Source organism: Hippocampus zosterae, chromosome 7 (assembly GCF_025434085.1).
Source record: "Hippocampus zosterae strain Florida chromosome 7, ASM2543408v3, whole genome shotgun sequence".
Taxonomy (NCBI): domain Eukaryota; kingdom Metazoa; phylum Chordata; class Actinopteri; order Syngnathiformes; family Syngnathidae; genus Hippocampus; species Hippocampus zosterae.
Window position 1 is genome coordinate 7608689 of NC_067457.1, and position 20364 is coordinate 7629052.

At 46.7% G+C, this 20364-nt stretch overlaps 1 protein-coding gene across 1 annotated transcript in view; it reads left to right on the forward strand.

Moving 5' to 3' along the window:
- Positions 1-15976, forward strand: part of snx29 (sorting nexin 29) — an 85354-nt gene extending 69378 nt beyond the window's left edge. Inside the window, exons 20-21 of the mRNA XM_052070465.1 lie at positions 11744-11883; positions 15569-15976. Of these exons, the coding sequence (XP_051926425.1) occupies positions 11744-11883; positions 15569-15695 (267 nt within the window). The 3' untranslated portion in view covers positions 15696-15976. The remainder of the gene's footprint in view (positions 1-11743; positions 11884-15568) is intronic.
- Positions 15977-20364: the final 4388 nt, after the last annotated feature.

Genomic DNA, 20364 nt, shown 5'->3' on the forward strand with positions numbered 1-20364 from the left:
CTGGTGCATTGCTCATTTTCTCCATTTGCTGCATTTTCTGGACGTGCACCTTGGTACCACTGTGGCTCAGGTTACAGCCCGGGGGGGCACACGGTCCTCCCTGTCAACAATCCTTTTCACGCTGTACTTCCTTGTCTCCCTCCAACCTTAATTTGGGTCTGACCTGGATGCTTAGGTTGGTCGGGTTTGAAGCTGCCGTGATGAAAAGCCGTGGTCAAGCTTGCCACCTTCAAAGACTCTGCCGTTTCATGGTTGGAAACCGAAGCTAACTGAGACAAGCTGTGTGTCGCGTACGTGTGGTTTATTTTTTTTGCGACATACGTACGAGTGACCACATGTGGAAGCGCAAATGGCGATACCGCCGCAATCATTGTGTCTTGAACCCCCCCCCCCCTTCACCCCCAAAGCCCATTTGAGTGAATTATCGGTTTGGAACAGCCCCTGCAAGTCAGCAGTCATGGCAGAGAAAGCTCACCTGAATTTATCCTACTCTCGTCTCAAAGCAGGCATCCTTCTGGAGAGGAGAGTTCACTAAGTTGAAAAGGGCAACAAACTCAAGCAATAAATGAATCTTTATTACAAAAAAAATAATAATATTATTGGTGTCGGTCCAGCGGGTGACTGGCTGGCGCGTCGGCCTCACAGTGCAGAGGTGCAGGGTTCGATTCCGGCTCCCGGCTTTCCTGTAAGGGGTTTGCATGTTCTCCCCGGGCCTGCGTGGGTTTTCTTCGGGTATTCCAATTTTCTCCCACATTCCAAAAACACGTGTGGCAGGCTAATGGTACACTCGACATTGTCCCACGGTGTGAGTGTGAGCGCGGATGCTTGTTAGTCTCTGTGTGCCCTGCGATTGGCTGGTAACTGGTTCAGGGTGTCCCCCGCCTACTACCCGAAGACGGCTGGGATTGGCTCCAGCACACCCCGCGACCCTTGTGAGGATAAGCGGGTCAGAAAATAGAAGAATGGATGCAATATTACTGGTGAGGCTTAGGCTAAAAGCATAGGACCCATGATTTAGCCTGAATACTGTTCACGCCCAAATGTATGGTAGTAGTTCACATAGCTGTCTTTCGTACACTTGGCGTGGAATCCCCAGGCAATACCTCATTCGCCCCGTGACTTGACCACAAATTTCTTGTGTCCCTTTTCGGCATCTTTGTATTTTTTCTTCGGTAAGACCTACCTCTCCTTCTCCTGCCCCCGCCAAGTCCACGTGTTTGTCGAAATCGCCTCCTTTTGTTTGCCGCCGCCTTTCATTTTCTCTTTCATTTTGATGCAAGACAATCATGCAAGCCCCCACCGGCCTCGTTTCCTCACCTACACAGTTTGCGTTTGCTTTCCTTTTTTTTTTTTTTTTTAATATATAAACGCTTCAACGTCTTTACAAATGCACTCCCCCTACCGCCACAGTAACTATTTGTCCCACCTCCTCATCCCCCGCGAATCAAAGAGTAGTTTATTTCCCAGAAGGCTGAAATGTTTCAGAGCGCACTGTTTTTCAGTCAGTTATTATAGTCTTCGTCTTGCGCCACTCTAACCCTTCCTTGCCATCCGACTCCTTCTTTGTTACAAAACAAATGAGCTTCTGGCCAAAGAATGGCGTCCACTGTGGACCGATTGCAAGCAAATATCAGGGAACCTACCGTCTGCACAGGATAGACGGCATGTAATTGTTTTAGATATGAAATGGAACCCAAAAGTACCCGTGTCATCTTTTGGCAAAACATTAGTTTTTGTTTGTCTTATTAAATTTCAATCAGGCAGTGAAATTATTCTACATATGTTTAATCAAGCAATTCTGAACCTGATTTTCTGAAAGGATGCTTCCGCCGCCATCCGAAAATCTCTTTGAGAAAGACTTGATTTAATCACGAGCGCTACTAATGACAGTTTTCAACCAAATATTCTTTTGCGTGGCTCACATCTCCCCACCCCCCAAAATATCGGTGCTGATTTTGTAAGATGAAAATATTTTGAAAACAACAAAACAAGACACTCCTACGCAATCGCACATGCGCTATTATCGTCAAGTTTGAGTCTGGCAGTTTGAATACAAAAATAAAGAAGATATTTTTTATTTAAAACCATGTGTCTGGCATTTTTTGGTCAAATTACATGTCGAAAAATGTACCGTATTGGCCCAAATATAAGACGCCCCTGATTATAAGAAGACCCTGTCTTTTTCAAGACTCAAGTTTGAAAAAATACTTTTTGAATACCAAGTTAATTTTTTATACAGAAAATAATTACAGTACATCTGAAACAAATTTTATATAACAATATATTTGAGAGAGAAAGCATGTTATTTTGCCTCATTCAAATCTAAAGTGCAATCACATTTGTAAATGAATGGCTTCTGGTTTTTGAAATGTAAACTACATCATAACTTCTCCTCAGCTGCCGGTTAACCTGGCCGATCCTCGACCCACTTTGCTCACTACGTTTCTCCATTTTCCTTCTTACCAGTATTTTTTCTTTTTCTTCTTCGTGCTACCGCTATTTTTAATTTTGTTCTATGTGGCAGGGGTTCACTTTGGCCTGGGGAGTCAAGTTCAGCATTCACCCCAATGATATCTGGCGCCATCTCGTGTCGTGAATGGGTATAATGTCTAGACCCCAAATATAAGACTACCCCCACTTTTTCATTCTTATTTCAATGCAAAAAACACTTATATTCGTCTTATATTCGGGCCAATACGGTACACAACTGATTTAAAAAATAATTAAAAAAAAATCGAGCATCTGTTTGTGCTTTTGACTTCTTAAGACTCCGGCGCAGGAGATATTTTATGTTCAGACTGCAAATAATTGCTGGGTGAGCAAAGCCAACACTGCGTAATTTCACCAAATACTATCTCGCTTATTATAGGGGGACATATTCAGGAAAATTGACTTTTTAAGTGCTTGTAGACAATTAATTGGGCCAGTGGCGTGCCTGTCCAACCATCAAATATGAAATTGAATTTGAAAGCACTTATTTATGTTCTAATAATATCCATAATACTCACTTTCACCAAAGTTATCACGTGTTGCGTATATGCACACCCGTAGAGTCTCACACGATGACGTCCATCGAGTCGCTCCAAGACACAATGTCAGGCCAGCGAGAGTGGAAACACTCCCAAGTTCTTTTAGCTACAGTTGGAAATAAATATCTGCTCTAAAGGTTCGCCCAAGTGAGGATGCAGTATGCTCGCGTCAATACGGATCAGGCGGCTGTCAAGACGCACATCCTGGCTAACTCCATTACATGCCCAGCGTTCTCGCAGTTTCATCATGCCACGTTAACGCAGAGCCCCTCGAGATGACTGACGACATAGATCCACAAAGCGAAAGTTGACGTCGACCATCTGTCATGACGAAAGTCACACGGAATTCTGTGGAAACGTGTCGCGCACCTGACACATGAGTGGCATAAAGCAGATTCGGGTCGGATCGTGAATCATCGATTCATTTAAGCAACGCGTTAATGGCTCAAAATAGGCCGATTTTGTTACTTAACTCAGATTCCATAAGCCCAACGTGAATCGAAATGCCGCGTTTAGACGGGTGGAGGCGCAGAGAACGAATTTTTCGCTTGACTTCCCCTGAAAAGAAAGCTATTTTTTTTGTATGACAACGTAATTCAATGCCTATTGTCAAGTCACCCGATAATCACGACCCAAATAATTAATAGCAACATGTCGAAAGCAGATTTTCTGCGTGTGCCCATCTCCAGGCCTTTTGTCAAGCTTTACGGAGCCAATCATATTGAAACCATAATTAGGGTTACGATTCTATGAATCCAATTAAACTTTTGCCGGTTGTTCACTCCCCCCCACCTTCCCCCCGACTAAATCATCCATTTAACTCTCATTTGCATTTGTTCATGATCAGTGTAGTACTTCCTATCGTATGTCGCCGTTGATCTCGTTTCCAGATTGCACAAGGGTCATTCCGATAATATTGCCGAGCGTTTGACGTTGGCCGATAGGCGGAAAAAACAGTCAAGTGTTGACGAGCGTTAATGTTCAACCTGTTTTATGTTGACGTTCGCCAGTCGAGCCACAGACGTAGTGCGCGCGCGATTCTGAATGTGAAATCGAACAGTCGCCATTCAGGAAGCAAACTGCTATTTCCAGACACAAATCTATGACTAATCTTTTTTTTCTAGCTCGTTCTTGGTTGCTGGCTTAGGGCAGGGAACTCACGGTGTGCTGTTTGGCCTTGAGTATATCCCACACTGTAAGAGCAGTAGTCACACAAAATTTTATTTTTTTGGCTCCCTTTATTTAGTCTTTCATAGTTAAGACTCAGATTGGTTAAGATGTTGAAAATCACTATATGCCACTTGGGAGCAGATGCCAGTGAAGCTGTCATGATTCTCTCTTGCTTCTTGCAGCTTTGCACACAGTAATTAATACAGACCCGGTTTTATAGTGTAAAATGATTTCTTTGGCTCCACTGGGGCTTACAACCATGCCAACTTGTAGGATCGATGTAACTGCACTTTAATCAATAAAAAAATGCTACAATATGGCAAACAGAATAATACAGGCCAAGCATGAAACCATTCATTCATTCATTCATCTTCCGTACCACTTGATCCTCACTAGGGTCGCGGGGGGTGCTGGAGCCTATCCCAGCCGTCTCCGGGCAGTAGGCGGGGGACACCCCGAATCGGTTGCCAGCCAATCGCAGGGCACGCATAGACGAACAACCATCCACGCTCACACTCATACCTAGGGACAATTTAGAGTGTTCAATCAGCCTGCCATGCATATTTTTGGAATGTGGGAGGAAACCGGAGCACCCGGAGACAACCCACGCAGGCCCGGGGAGAACATGCAAACTCCACACAGGGAGGCCGGAGCTGGAATGGAACCCGGTACCTCTGCACTGTGAAGCCGACGTGCTAACCACTGGACTACCGGGCCGCCCCAGCATGAAACCAGTTGAGGTTTAAATATGATCAGGTAGAATATGTACAGCCGTTAAGAGTTAAACATGCCCTGAGAGTTACATTTTGGAATCGGTTTTGTTCTTGTCGTATTGATCGGCACTGATGTTCTCCTGTCTGAACCGTATTATTCATTACTCAGGTCTGATTTTCCAAATGCCTGCTTGAGGGTGCGACCCTCTAAAAATGGTCCACACTTACATCATTTAGAAGACCGGATTTTCCGCGTTGGACTACAAGGCGCACCTTCAATGAGTGGACTATTTTAACTGTTTTCATGTGTAATGAGCACTGCCTTATAAGGCGCATCGAATAGAAGCTACAATAGTGGCTGCGGTTGAGCGATGCATCCAATAGATGGAGCTACGCTAAAGGGAATACAATACAATACAGTACAACGGATCCGGCCCGTTGGTCTTTTTAATTAGGCCCGCCGAAGATTGGTGCACAAGGTTTGATTGCATTCATTTCGTTTGGACTTGTAATGACAGGTATTTCAACACCAGGTGGTGCAGTTACTTCAAGTTGCAGAGCACAGGGAGGGAGAGGAAGACGAAGAAAGAGGAAGAGAGTAATGACCATGGAAGGAAAAGTGATATGTACCTGATTAAACGAAGCAGGTAACAAAATACGAAACATTCAGGAGACACCTGGAGTCGGAAAGACTCAAATCTACGAGACTTTGAAAAACAAGGAAGCGATTCTTACTCAGTCCGATTCTGGCAATTTCCATGCCCAGAGTGAATTGCTTGTGGCTCTAGTCAATGAACATTTCGTAGAATGGTTTGATTGTTATCAGGTTAAAAACGTTCCGCAAACTGGCCCGCTAATAAGAGTCGGAGAGCAGTTAAATGTGTAGAGCGTGAACAACAGGGGGCTCAGTTCACATCCTTGAGGAGAACCGTTGCTGAGTGTGATGGTGGAGGAGAATGTTACATTATTACTGGCATACAAAGACATTGTGCTATCTTCTTTATTTTCTATTTCTAACTTTTGGCCCGGCCCTCCACAATATTTTCTGCTTCTCATTTGCCCCACCCCCCACCCCCGTGAAAATAATTGCCCACCGCTGATATAGAGCCTTCACAACCACTGCAGCTGTAGCAAAGCCAAGACAACTGGTCACAAACGCACACATACAAGAAACATATAAAGACAAACGGCATTAACAAAACAATGAATGAAAGACAAAAGTTATGAAGGCAATTGATTCAACTGATTCAATTGATTCTTCCTTCCTTTAGTCAGTAGTTTTGGTATCATCTTCGTTTCATTGTGGCTGCTCGTCTGAGTATGTGTTGGCGAATGCACATGTCAATTAGTGTGGGGCCGAACCCGATTAGGTTACAATTGCTTCCTGCTAATAATTACCACCAGATGGCAAAGAAACACTAACAGGAAAATAACTCAATGAGGAATATAAAGAGACTGTAACACCATACATAAACCCCATTACGGGGCGCACTGTCGGCTTTTGGGAAAATGGACTGCTTTTAGGTGCGCCTTATCGTGCGGAGAATTCAGTACTTCCCAACGTGCACGCTGTTCTGTGTATGTAATCGCGTGAAATTAATTGCCTCGCCGGTGGTCGAATTGAACTCTGGCCCATGTATCCATAGCCCCTGCGCAATTTGTTAACCGTCAAGCCCTTTTGCCTCATTTGTGCATCTCCTTTACTCATAATGAGCATAATAACGCATTCGCCCCAAGTCTCCTGGTGCTTTTGGCCAGACTGTCCAGCTGTGAAAGTGAACCATACGAGTGGTTTTCCTCACACAAACACACACACACTGCTGCACAGCCTTCCTTAACTCCTCTTAAATAGCTGATAGGTCAGGAAAAGTGTGATATGCTTTCCACTCAATTCCTTGGTACCTCTCTTCCCTCCACACATTCAAACGTCATGCATCCTCCCAACGCCACAGCCATTTTTTATCCGTAAGGCTGAAATCGTCATTTGAACAAATAGCACGCCATTATCGTCGGTGCCTGTTAGTAGCCAAATCCGAGAACCCGTGTTGGCGTTGTTGTCGTCATGGCAGCTCGATGAATAGCAGAAGCCCTTTTGTGAAACTGTGCCCGGTGACTTACAGTGTAACTTGTGTGCCGATATTAATGGTGGGTTATTAATAGGAAATGCCATTAAGAGTTGCAATGAAAATCCTGTTTTATGGCCCTCATGTGGTTGAATTATTTTTTTTTAAATTGTGCCCCCCCCCCACACACACACACAGATCATAGGTTTCTTAACTTTTTTTTTGTATCAACGGTCCAAATACCTGAAGCATCAGCAATTGGGGCACACATAACACACCCTAGTTATTGTGTTGATGAAATCAGCCTGTTTGAGAACACAAAGTGCTCAGAAAAGTTAGCTGGGAGTGGCTCCAAACTCTAAACAAGACCCGATAAAAACATTTTTGGGGGGAGGGAGGGTTCGTTACCACTGATACATCTCAATTGAGAAACATCATAGATGCGGCTGAGCTCAAATTTATTTGTAAATAATAAATAGATAATGTAAATAGAAAAGTATTTTTCTTTCATGAAATGCGCATTTTCAGCCTCTAAAATGTGACAGATGCAAATGTTTGGCTTTGACATGCAAGAGGGGGATCTATTTGAAAATATACAGTAAATGCTTAAAAAAATATTTTAAAAATCACATTTGGCCTAATTTTGCTGTTGTTTGTTGTGGTTCATCCGATTTGGAGAAGCATGCAGAAGTGATCAGTCAATTATGCTCTTCAGTGATTATTCAATTAGAACATTTTCACAGAAAGGCTTCTTTAAACAGGATCACCATATGCCGGCTGGGATATTGAGGCAGAGCGCTGATTGCAATTACCGATGCTTTATGGACAAAATAATAAGAGATGATTTCTTTCGCAGCCGATGCGGGTAGAAATAAAAATCACCATTGTTTAGCTTTTTGATCTCTTGGATTCAAGTGAGAATATGTAAGGGTCCCTAAACTGACTCTTGCGCAACAGTCATTTCTGCCAGTGCTGCGCTGATTAATTAATCAGAAACTACAAAGTGAATTATTCACCAATCTTACGATGTTGTCTCCAATTTTTTTGCTTAATGCAATACACGCTTTTTAAATTATGACAAGTAGACATTGTGAAGGTCTTGTACGAGCAGTCCTGAATTGCTGGTGATGTTTTATGCATAGCCGAGACCTGCGCGTTGGAGAGTGTTTACGCGTGGCATGGAGAGAACAGAATGTTCAGCCCTGCTGCCCACTCTTCATTTCATTCTCGGGTCCAAATCATTGCTCGTGTTGGTCTTCCTGAAGAGGTGACAGGGGTAGCCACTCCTGTTTTGCATGGCACCGGGATTGCACATCCTGTCAATCTGCCAAGCAAAGGCTAGGAAAAAAAAAGAGCAATCTTTTATCAGACTCGCCACTTGCAGAGTTTCTGACTTAATCAAAGTCCACTCATTTCCTGAATTCTTCCTTTTCACTCCTAACATGTCTTGTTGCCGGGCAACATGAAGTTCTTGAAACAAGCTCTCAGCGGTGTTTTGCTCCCCTCTGCCAAAGTTGAATGGTGTAAAGCTGCCAGGAAATCCACGGAACATATGTGACAACGTTCGAGCGTCTCTTCCATTGACAGCCCCCCCCCCCCCCCCCCCTGCTTATCTGTGCTTCTCTTTCCTCTCTGTAAAGTGACACCCGACATCGGTGTGTTTGTGTGCACTTTTACCCTGGTGAATGTGCTCAAGATCCTGTCGCATGGCCATTTGGCGGCCCCGTGTATCAGTGCGTTTCTTTATTTTTTTAATGAGACAACATCCACTCTCCATTATCGCTTTTAAGACCTTGTCTCAAAAATGCAAACATTAACTCTTTTACTCCACAAGACATAATTGTACGTCTTTTTAAAATTAGGCCCCGCCTACCAAGGATGTACTTATACGTCCAAGTCTTTTTTTTGTATCATAAAGAGGAGGAGGGAGGGTCTGATGCAATCTGTGAATGAGAAGAAGCCGTTTGCATTGTAAATCATGTCCCAAAATCGACCAGTAGGTGGCAGTGGTGCCTCACATGCTTGAAATGCATGCTTTTACGAAAAGCTCTTTTTCTCCGTTTTTTTTGCCCAGAGATCGCCATTTTCTTGAAACTTAGCCATTTTGTAATACCGATTGCTGAAGACTGGAAGAAAGATTTTTTTTTTTAAATTCTGCTGAAAGAAGAGAGTCCAAACATTATTTTGGTAGCCTCCATAGCATAAGAATCAAATATTCGGTTGCAAGATCAGTCAAAATCCAGTAAAACGCTGGGAGTGAGGGGGTCGCTCCAGTGAAAATGGCTGGGATTGAATGAGTAAAATTACATGGCAACCCTTTCATGCACCCTGTAACCTGATGACACGATCAGCTGTCCACTTTAGTAACTGCTATCCCTCAAAGGGTTCATTGAGCTTGTGGCCGAAGATCTGAAGTATCTTCTGAACACACGGGGTGTACCATGAAAGTATCTAACCATGTTTCCTCCGTCTTTTCGAGTTTGAGAGGAACATACATGTCAAGCTGTCCTCCCTCATCCACAAGTTGACTCAATGTGTGCGGAGATTGGTGGTGCGGGCGTACGCTGACAGAATTAGGCTCCGGGGATGTTTTCTTTAAGCTGTGCTCCGCCTTCATGTTTAATATGAGCTGGCGCCTACAGATTCAATGCTGTGGACTGATTCGTGGTTGGGAGGAACCAGGGGATGAGTGGCGCTTGGCGTTGGTGTTTGATGAACGCAGATAGGTTGAGACACGGAAGTCGTACCTGCAGCATCGCGCCACGTTGATTCGTGAACCGAGTTTGACCGCGCTCGAGAGGATGAATCTGTCACAATGTCCATTAGGGTTATTACTCCTTTAACATCCATGAAAACAGTCAGACTGTCCCACCATGTGTTGGCAGAGCATGAAACCCACACTGGCATGCACAGCCTAATATGACACATCAGATTAGCCGACTCGAATTCCTGTCTTTTCTCCTGCCGCCATCCACTCTTGTGTTGACTGCGAACATGTCCAAACTTTTTTCAACATCCTTCTGACCGGTGTAAGGAATGATGCAGGCCAACTTTCTGAAGGGGTTGAGATTTGAGATCATTTGGTGAGTGATTTTTGGGGTTCATTTCATGACAATCGTCACCTGAGATGGATCAGGTACGGTCTCTACTTTTCAAGACAATTGAAGTATTTTCCCTTGAGGAAGCAACGGATCAGAATCTTCTTTTTTGTGTGTGTGTGTGTAAGTGGCAACTTCACCTCACAGTCAAGTATGTGCCGGTTAACCGAAGCTGACGCCGTTGAGCGAAAGCTACTATGCGATCCAAGAAAATTCAATGCAGCTCGGCTTACCTTGTGGCTTTTCCCTGCATGATCACGGATCTTCGTTCAATCTGGGTATTCTTTTGACTTGTCTATATTGCCTATCTTGTTGCTGCACTCCAATTCGAGAAAAAGAACGATAGAGTCTTGTTGATCAAATTGGAGTATTTTACGTAATTCATAAGAAGCAGAAAGTAGCATGCAAGCTAACCCCATAAGAGCTATTATTGTTTTATTCCTGCGCTATCCAGTAACTCTGGTGAGGACCGCGTTACTTTTGTTGATGAATAAGTTTCCATCTCAACCCCCCCTCCCCCCACGTAAATACCTGCAAGTTTAATGAAGTCTCTCGGTCCTTTTGGTGTCCCATTTATTCATGTTCCACAACCCCAGCACAACAAACGGTACTTTGAAGAACATCTTTTTTTTTTGGTCGGCTCAATGAAGTGTCCTTGGGATTTGGATTTGAGATCAAAAGAAAAGCAGTAGTTTCAATTTCAATTCAACTCACGAGGGCTGTTTGTCCCAGTAAAACGGAGCGTTGCCCAGGCTTTGTTCTAAGCCGTTGCTGGACTACGATTAGCCATGCTAGCACGGGCCATGTGGCTCCATGCCGCTTGCCTGCAGTCGTTCGTTCTCGCCGTGAAGGACTTTTCTTCCTGCATCACCAAGCGAATGGCAAAATAACCATAGACATGTTTTATTTCTTGTTACTTCATCCGACTCCCTTGAACATAATAAGTGTGTTGAATGAAGACTGATTTCTTTCTTTTTACTTTTTTATCTACCTTAATTTCTGTCAAATTATTACTGTATATGTTTTATGTTCAATAAACAAACAAACAGTAGTTAATTCAGGCCAGTTGGAGTTTGTCGTTAAAAATCCAAAAACTCACGTGCTGTAAGTGTAAAAAAAAAATAATATTTTTTGCACTTGCACTTTTTTTGATAAAGCTGTTTTGATGTGAAATGGCGTTAATTTTTTTTAACTGTGCTGATCGTTTTTTTCGAGCTTCTGGCAGAGACCAATCAATTTTGAAACACATCGACTTTTAGAAATGTTTATTTAGAAGTTGTTCAACAGATTCATTAAACAGGGACTGTAAATCCTATCAATGGATAACTTCTCTAATTAATCTGAGTTGAATTGTTTCTTATGCGATTCCAATTTCTTTCGACTGTGAATTTTCAATTTGATCGCGGCGTAAGCGTCAAAATTATTTTCAAAAATATTAAACAAAATTGAAATGTCAACTGCTGAAATCAATTTAGTTTTGACATGAATCCAGACATGCATGTCAGATTGTGGTCTTTTTTATTGTATTTTTCTTTACCCATAAGCCCTCCATTGACACTTGGCCAAGTTTATCAGATCACGTTCTCTTTTGTGGATGTGAGAGTTACGGAAATGCATCTTTCCACTTGCCCCTTTCTTACTAACCACCTCTCGGCTGTGCCCGTCTAAAGGATGCCAAGTTTGTGGAGGAGAGGCGGAAGCACCTGCAGTGTTACCTTCGTATGGTCATGAACAAAGTCATCCAGACATTGCCGGACTTCACGGCCTGTCCCACCAAGGAGACCCTGCTGTCTCTGCTGCCTTTCTGTCTGTAAGTGGACACACACGCACACACAACCCGTCAAACGCGATTTGTGCCACACACATTGGGCTTTTAAAGATCCACCCTCCCACCCCCAAATGTCATACAAGTGTTAAATGACAACAAAACGCTGTATTTACCACTTGAATTAAAAGTGATTATGTGTGTTTCCCCTCATAGCCATTAACACCCCTGAAGTCCTTTTGAATGTTTCACAAAAAACAAACAAACCAAAAAAAAGCCAAACAAAAGGCCAAATGCACCCTGTGGATCTGATCGATGTGTTGCTTTTTGTTGCTGAATATTTATCGGCTCCCGTCTGACCTTCTGAGAAAATGCATCTTAGGACAAAACATCAGATAAAGAAGATGAACGTTTTAATATCTCGGGTTCAGTTCCCCTTGAATGCTCGCTGAACTAAAGGCATGTCAGGTCTTACACAAAACACCAAATTAACATTCAACTGGAATTTGTTAGAGTTGTTCCTTTTGGGGTGGGGGCTGGGGGTTTCTCTCTTCATTTGTGGCTAACAAATTGGTCTGTGGCGGGGGAAATAAGAGACCTGTAGATTTTTAATTAAAATCAATGCATTGTTGTAAAAATATGAAAATTCAAATGAGACAGAGCGATTAAACCAAATGCATGACTCTATTATTCTCTAATTGAATGGAAATGGGCCCAAAGGCCCCTCTCAACAGTCAAAGCACATTATCTTATCCCAACGAGAGGCTCTGTAATTATAATTCATATCTAAAAGTTGAAATCAAAATGTTTCTTGGTTGCACACGTACCCACAAAATGTATTCGCGGTCGCCTAGCTGGGCTGCTATTGTAGCGCGTCCTACCATGGCGGTTGAAGCGCATTTTGGAACAAATGAATAGCTTGGCGATCAGTGACTTGATTGGAGGCGGGCCCATTAGCATTAGCGTCTAGCCATGTTGCGCTAACGATGGCCTCAAAGAGTTGGGTGTGGGTCGCATGTACATTCGATGTTTCAAAGCTTTTTTTTCTCGCCACGGTTTCTTCTTCTATTTATTGACCGTCTGGATGCTGCCCTCTCATGGGTAAGCCTTGCTACTGCAGCAGAGGAGATTCACAATTGTGTCCAAATGCACATGCGTGCAGATCGCTGAAGACATGTGGAACAAGCAACCTGCACAGGTGGTGAGGTTGAGTCTCAACGTCACCTGAGGCAAAGTTCAACTCAAAGAAATGCACCGACAGATTTTCGAGAAAGCCTTCAGAAATTGCCCAAAAAGGAGCTTACTTTTCAAAAGGAATGTACTCCTTTATTTGAAGCACCATACATCACGGGGCCAATTAATCACTGTAAACACAAGCGCAAACCATACAAGCATAAATCGGAGCGGCAAATTACACTTTTTGATTTATCAAATCATGGATAAAATATTGAAATATGCTGGCAGACTTTTGAATTTTTTTTTTTTTGCCTTGTGGGTTCTCAAGCTTGTGCTGGTTGTCGTTGCATTTCGACACGATACTGACTTGAATACTGAGCAGGCTTTGCCAGGCTTTATTGAAATGTTATTCATTTGACTGCAGGGGAACATAATTAGAGCAAGCAGGTACACACGCACACCCACACACGCACACCTACACACACCCACACACACACACATGTATGCCGCAATCTAATTGATTGTCTTGACGGGAAGAGTTTGCAAATAGTACATGCCATTAAACTATTCCATCTCCTCCACTTTTTCTCGCCCATTCACACACACACACACACACACTCACACACGCACACACACACACACACACACACACACACACACAACACGCGTGTCTAATTTGGCACAATAAAAGGTTACATCCTTATTCTGTAGTCAAACTGCCCCCAAACTGCTCTTGACAGCAAAACAAAGGTCCTCAACACTTTGTTTTCCCCTGAGGCAGCAAGTCAATAAGGTGGGAACTAAGACTGAGAGATGTGTGTATTTTGTCTTTTGAATAAACCATAAACGCGTCATTGTCGAGTTGCATACCAACCTCTAAGTAAAGCCGAGGAGAGGTTGCTGGGCCTGACAAGTGATGAAAACATGGGATTATACAGTGTCCAAAAATAAGGGTTATTCATCAATTCCCATTCTTAACTGTCTATAATAATATTAATTATAATTTCATTGTAGCGGTAACCAATCACGTGACCGAGAAGCGAGCCTTGACCCGCGTCGAGAGTGACATACTGTTGACGGATGTCGTATAGAATCCGGTAATTTTTCCAAATAAAACATCTTTTGGATTCTGAAATGAATAAAAAAGAAGTAGTTTAAGTTATATATTCTTTCTGTGCGGGCCGGTACCAAATGACCCATGGACCGGTACCGGTCCCCGGCCCGGGGGTTGGGGACCACTGGTCTAAGATATGCCGACGTTCCACATGACGGACAATTTAGAGTGTTCCATTAACCTGCCATGCATGTTTTTGGAATGTGTTAGGAAACCGAAATACCCGGAGAAAACCCACGCAGGCATGGGGTGCAAGCTCCAGCCAGAATCGAACCCTGCGCTTATACACTGTGAGGTCGACGCGCTAACCAGTCGCCCACCGGGCCGCTTATAATAGAGTGCGCCCTGTCTATAAAAAGTGTTTTAAAATAGGGTATACATTGAATGGGCGCCTTATACTCTGAAGTGCCTTATAGTGCGGAAAATACGGTAATACAAAACATAACGTTTGGTACCTGGGGTGACCTCTTGAAAATAAATAAATCAGAAGTGGTTTTTTTTTTCCTTGTGCAAAAGGAAGTTCAAAGGCTATACAGGGATGCACTGAAAATGACTTTCCGCTTTTCATTTTCCTTTGAATGCGTGGACCTCCTTGTACGGTTGTTTGTTGCTGCCATTTCGAAATTCGCAGCGGTCCCTTTGCCAAAGCAGTACTTGAACTTCTGTTTGCGTCATCGTGCGCGGCAGGTGAAGAGGTGACCGCTCGAGTTGCCGTGTAGAGCGGTGAGCCGGGGCTCTGACAACGTGCTTCACTAACTCCTCGTCCTGGCTTTTCACTGCCGTCTTTTATCCTCAGAGTCATCTGATGCTCGGGGATCAAGGCTCACTTGTAATCAAAAACTGACGACGGCGCTGATATCATTGCTGCGGCGAGGTTCTATTTGCCAAAAAGGAATTGGAAGTCTTAAGATCTCAGACATGTGTTGCGTCATTGAATGTCAAGTGATTTGAAGATTTACCTCGGTCGTTGCCTTGATTGGGGAAAAAAAAGCCAACAGCAGGGAATGGAGGATACTCACCTTTTCCTCTGATGCGCTTGGGGTTGAAATGGATTGGTTACTTCCCGGTGATGGCGTCCAAAAATTCATGTTGAGCTAATTGACGCGCCCATCTCATCTTTGATTTGCGGCTGATGTTAAAACTGTGATAAGCAGCTGCAATCAGCAAACATGAGCATGCCTGGCCAAGCATCTCATGATGTGTCATTATCTCATCTATCATATGAACATGATGTGTTTCATGAAACAGTTGTGAAACCTCAAATGGGTATCATGATTCAGAACAGGTTTTCTGCACAGTTTTGACTAAAGTTAAGATTTTATTTTATTTTTAAAGTGTCCGGGCAGGAGAGGAATGATTGACTCCAGCAGATGCGGCATCATTTGTTTGTTTGAATAACAAGCCTCAGCAGATGTTTTAAATTCTCTTTTCGTATTTTAGGGATGCGCCCCAGACCAGCGACGGCGGCCCTAAGACTCCCCGCTCCAAAACTTCATCCCGCTTCCCAAGACTGGGCCGCGGCCAGCACCAGGAAGCCAGACCGGAACCCCAAAGTGGCGACCTTTAACACACCAAGACCGTTGATTTGTCTTTGACGTTTTCATGATGTTCAGGTCAGCAGCCCACCCGTGTCCAACCACTGCCGTGAAGACTTTGAGGGCATCCGACATGACTTTATGGCCAACTGTCAGCCAAAGCGATGACAGTGTATTGAAATATAGGAGATGCCAAGAGGCTGGACCAAATCACACCATACCTCTTACCTCACTAAGAAACAAACTGAACTACCACTCTGAGATGCTGGCTTTCTTACTATGCTCCTTTCTGTAGTAAAAGTGTGTGTAGTCACAGTGCCTAAGGTGTATATTACAGCTGTGTTGATAGTTGATCTATAGCAAGTGATTGATTCAGTCTGGGGATGCGTCTGCTTTATGGTGCCATTATATTTGTCACGTCGCGTGTCCGCCAGCAGGTGGCGGGTTTTCTCCCCCGCCATCCGCGCACCTGTCCGTAATTTCGGGCTGATTACCCTCTTTTATTAAGAGACTCCGACAGTCATCTCGCTGCCGGAGAATTCCTCACCGTGCCATTGATCTCTCGTGCTAATTCCTCTATTTGTAGATTACTCGTTGCCTTCTTGCCTTGCGGCCTTTACTCTTGCCATTAGCGTTAGTCACTAAATTGAATACGTCGATATTGCCTAATCAGTAGTTCCTCGCACTTTGTTTTTCAGCGAGCGTTTTCAGTTGTTTCCTTATTTCTTCCCTGGTCCTTATTTGACCAGCGTTTTGTGTTTCCGTTTTTTCCCTGTCGGGCTCTTTCTGTTTTTGTCATTAAAGACACTCTTTGCTTTGAGAAAATCCTTTCGTTGTCTGTTTTCCGGGGATCCAATTCTTTATTTTCCTCGTTCTGCACGGAGCGATCATTATCGCTTCGGGCAGATCGTGACAGAATTCTCCGGCCACCATGGATCCCGCAGACATCGAAAGAATTTTGTCCGCTCTTTCCCGACAAGAGCAACAGATGAGTCAGCAGGGCCAAGCCATTAGGGGACTCCGTGGCGCGGTCTCCATGCTGGCTCATCGGTCCGATGATTTAGAACCTCGGTTGGTCCGGGTGGAAGAGCGGAGACCATCTCCCCCCGGGGTTCGTTCTATCATTCCCGAAGCGCCCCCCTCATATCCCATTATGACGAGGGAGCCATCGCTTCCACACCCCCCTCGCTACGGGGGCGAGCACGGGCAGTGTGGACACTTCCTCCACCAGTGCTCTCTCATTTTTGATCAACAGCCGTCTGCCTATGCTAATGACGCCGCCAAGGTGGCTTATGTCATGAGTCTGTTAACAGGTCCGGCAGCATCGTGGGCGATTGCGACAAGTGACGCCAAGCCGAATCTCCGTACTTCGTTCCCCGACTTCGTGGCTGCGTTCCGCCGGGTGTTCCATCATCCCGTGCGGGGCAGAGAGGCAGAGGGCCGGTTACTCGCCATCCACCAGGGAGAGCGATCGGTAGCGGACTACTCCATCGAGTTCCGGATCCTGGCCGCCCAGAGTGGATACGATGATCGGGCGCTGTGTGGTCTATTTCGCCGTGGACTAAACCCTCAACTCAAGGACGAGCTGGCGACCCGCGACCACAGCACCAACCTGGAGGAATTAATCGACCTCTCCCTCCTCATGGACAATCGCCTGAGGGAGCGAAGCCGGGAGCGTGGAGGTGATCGGTCCCAGTTCCGACGAACACCCACGGAGGAACAGGTGCAGCTGGGAGGCAGGGACGCTGGTGCGGAGGAAAGAAAGCGTCGTTTCAGCGACCGAGCGACGACTGACGGCGTTCCACCATCTCCTCACGCCGCAACCAGCCATCCGGGGTCGTCACCCCCTGCCCACCAGGAGTACTGTGAGTCACGACCGCGCGCGCCCCCCTTCGAGTCTAGGCGAGTCGACTCGCGGCCTGGACACCCCAACAGACTCGAACTCGAGGGGGAGATATTAACGGGGTCCCGGTCGTGGCGGGTTCGGGCTCTGGTTGACTCGGGGGCTGATGACTGTATAATGGACACCGATCTCGCTTCCGAGCTGGGTTGTTCCGTGGAGAAGCTGATAGATAGGAAGCGGGTTTGTGATCTTGATGGGCGTCTCCTGGCGGTAGTTACGCATAGGACGGAACCGTTGAAACTTCTACTGTCCGGCAACCATGTCGAACATCGTCGTTTTTACTTAATGCGGTCTCGCAACGCCCCGATCGTTCTCGGGTTACCCTGGCTCAAGACACACAATCCCGTGATTTCCTGGGCGCGCCCAGCGATAGACAGCTGGAGCCAGTACTGTTACCAGCACTGTCTGCAATCGGCCGTCGGGAGGCATGAACGTGTCACACCCCCCGAGGAGATCTGCCTTGACGGAGTGCCGGATTGCTATCGGGATCTAAAGGAGGTGTTCAGCGAGGATCGTGCCCACTCTTTGCCTCCACACCGCCCCTACGATTGTGCAATAGACCTGCAGGCGGGCGCTCCGTTGCCGACCTCGCGGCTGTATCAGGTGTCCCAACCCGAGCGCGAGGCATTGACGGAGTACATCAACAGCTCGCTCGCCGCAGGTCTTATTAGACCATCGCGTTCACCGTTAGGGGCGGGTTTTTTCTTCGTAGGGAAGAAAGACAAGACCCTGCGACCCTGCGTAGACTATCGGGGATTAAACGAGATAACAATTAAGAATAGATACCCGCTACCCTTGCTGGACTCCGCCTTCGCCCCATTACAGTCAGCCACCATTTTCTCCAAATTAGACTTGCGCAGCGCTTACCACTTGGTTCGCATCCGGGAGGGTGACGAGTGGAAGACGGCTTTTAAGACCCCTCTGGGTCATTTTGAATACTTGGTTATGCCTTTTGGGCTCACCAACGCCCCTGCCGTTTTCCAAAACCTAATCAATGATGTGCTAAGGGACATGATTAACATCTTTTGTTTCGTTTACCTTGACGATATTTTAATTTTTTCCCGGTCATTACACGAGCACCAGCAACACGTTAGGCTGGTGCTACAACGTCTACTGGAGAACCGGCTCTTCGTCAAGGCAGAAAAGTGTGAATTCCATGTCCCCGTCATCTCCTTCCTAGGGTTCATTATTGAACAGGGCAGGTTAAGGGCGGACCCCATTAAGACGCGTGCCGTCACTAACTGGCCGGTTCCAACCAATCGCAAGGAACTGCAGCGCTTTCTGGGGTTCGCCAACTTCTACCGACGCTTCATCCGCGGTTATAGTCAGAAGGCGCTCCCCTTAACCCGCCTTACGTCCATTAAAACCCCATTTAAGTGGGATCCGACCGCGGATGCGGCGTTCGCAAACCTGAAGGCGGCGTTCACCAGTCCCCCCGTACTACAGCACCCTGATCCTGATCTCCCCTTTATCGTGGAGGTGGACGCCTCGGATTCGGGGGTGGGGGCTGTGCTGTCCCAGCGCTCTCCGGTCGACCAGAAGTTGCACCCCTGCGCCTTCTTCTCCCGTCGACTCAGTGCCGCCGAGTCCAATTACGACGTGGGCAACCGTGAACTGTTGGCAGTTGTGACCGCCTTGCAGGAGTGGCGGCACTGGCTCGAGGGGGCAAAGGAACCCTTCACGGTCTACACAGATCATAAGAACCTCGCCTACCTTCGCTCCGCCAAAAGACTGAACGCCCGTCAGGCCCGGTGGGCCCTCTTCCTCACCAGGTTTGACTTCATCCTCACCTACTCTCCCGGGTCTAAGAACACCAAGCCCGACGCCCTCTCCCGTCTCCACGAGCCTGCGGGGAGGGATCGATCCCCGGAGACCATCCTCCCGACCCGGTGCGTCGTGGGGGCCGTCCAGTGGGAGGTTGAGCGGCGGATCCAGGCAGCCCTGGAGGGGGTTCAGGTGCCGACGGAGTGCCCAGCAGGGAGGCTATTCGTACCTCCCTCCTTACGATCTGAAGTTCTGCAGTGGGGACATGGGTCCAAGGTGGCGTGTCATCCCGGGGTGAACCGGACTGTGCAACTCGTCGCCCAGCGTTTCTGGTGGCCGGAGCTCCGCAACGACGTGACGGAGTTCATCAAGGCCTGCACCTCCTGCGCCTGCGGCAAGTCGTCCCATCAGCCGCCGGCGGGACTGCTCCAGCCGTTGCCCATTCCTCCTCGCCCATGGTCCCACATCGCCCTGGACTTCGTCACGGGTCTCCCGCCTTCCCGGGGTCGAACTGTCGTACTCACGATCGTGGACCGCTTCTCCAAGGCGGCTCATTTTGTTCCTTTGTCCAGGTTGCCGTCGGCGCTGGAGACCGCCGACCTCCTTGTCGAACACGTCTTCCGTCTCCACGGCATTCCACTGGACATTGTCTCGGACCGGGGGCCCCAGTTCGTATCCCGCGTCTGGAAGCAGTTCTGCCGGTCCCTCGGGGCCACTGCCAGTCTGACCTCGGGGTACCACCCCCAGTCCAATGGACAAGCCGAGCGTGCCAACCAGGATCTGGGGGCGGCCCTCCGCTGTGTGTGCCTTCACCGTCCCTCGTCCTGGGTCGACCACTTACCCTGGGTGGAGTACGCGCACAACACCCTCGTCTCTTCTGCCACCGGTAGGTCCCCCTTCATGGCCGCCTACGGGTACCAGCCGCCGCTGTTCCCGTCCCAGGAGGGGCAGGTGGAGGTCCCCTCTGTGCAGCACCACCTCAAGCGGGCCCATCGCGTGTGGAAGGAGGCCCGGGCTGCGTTGTCCCGCACGGC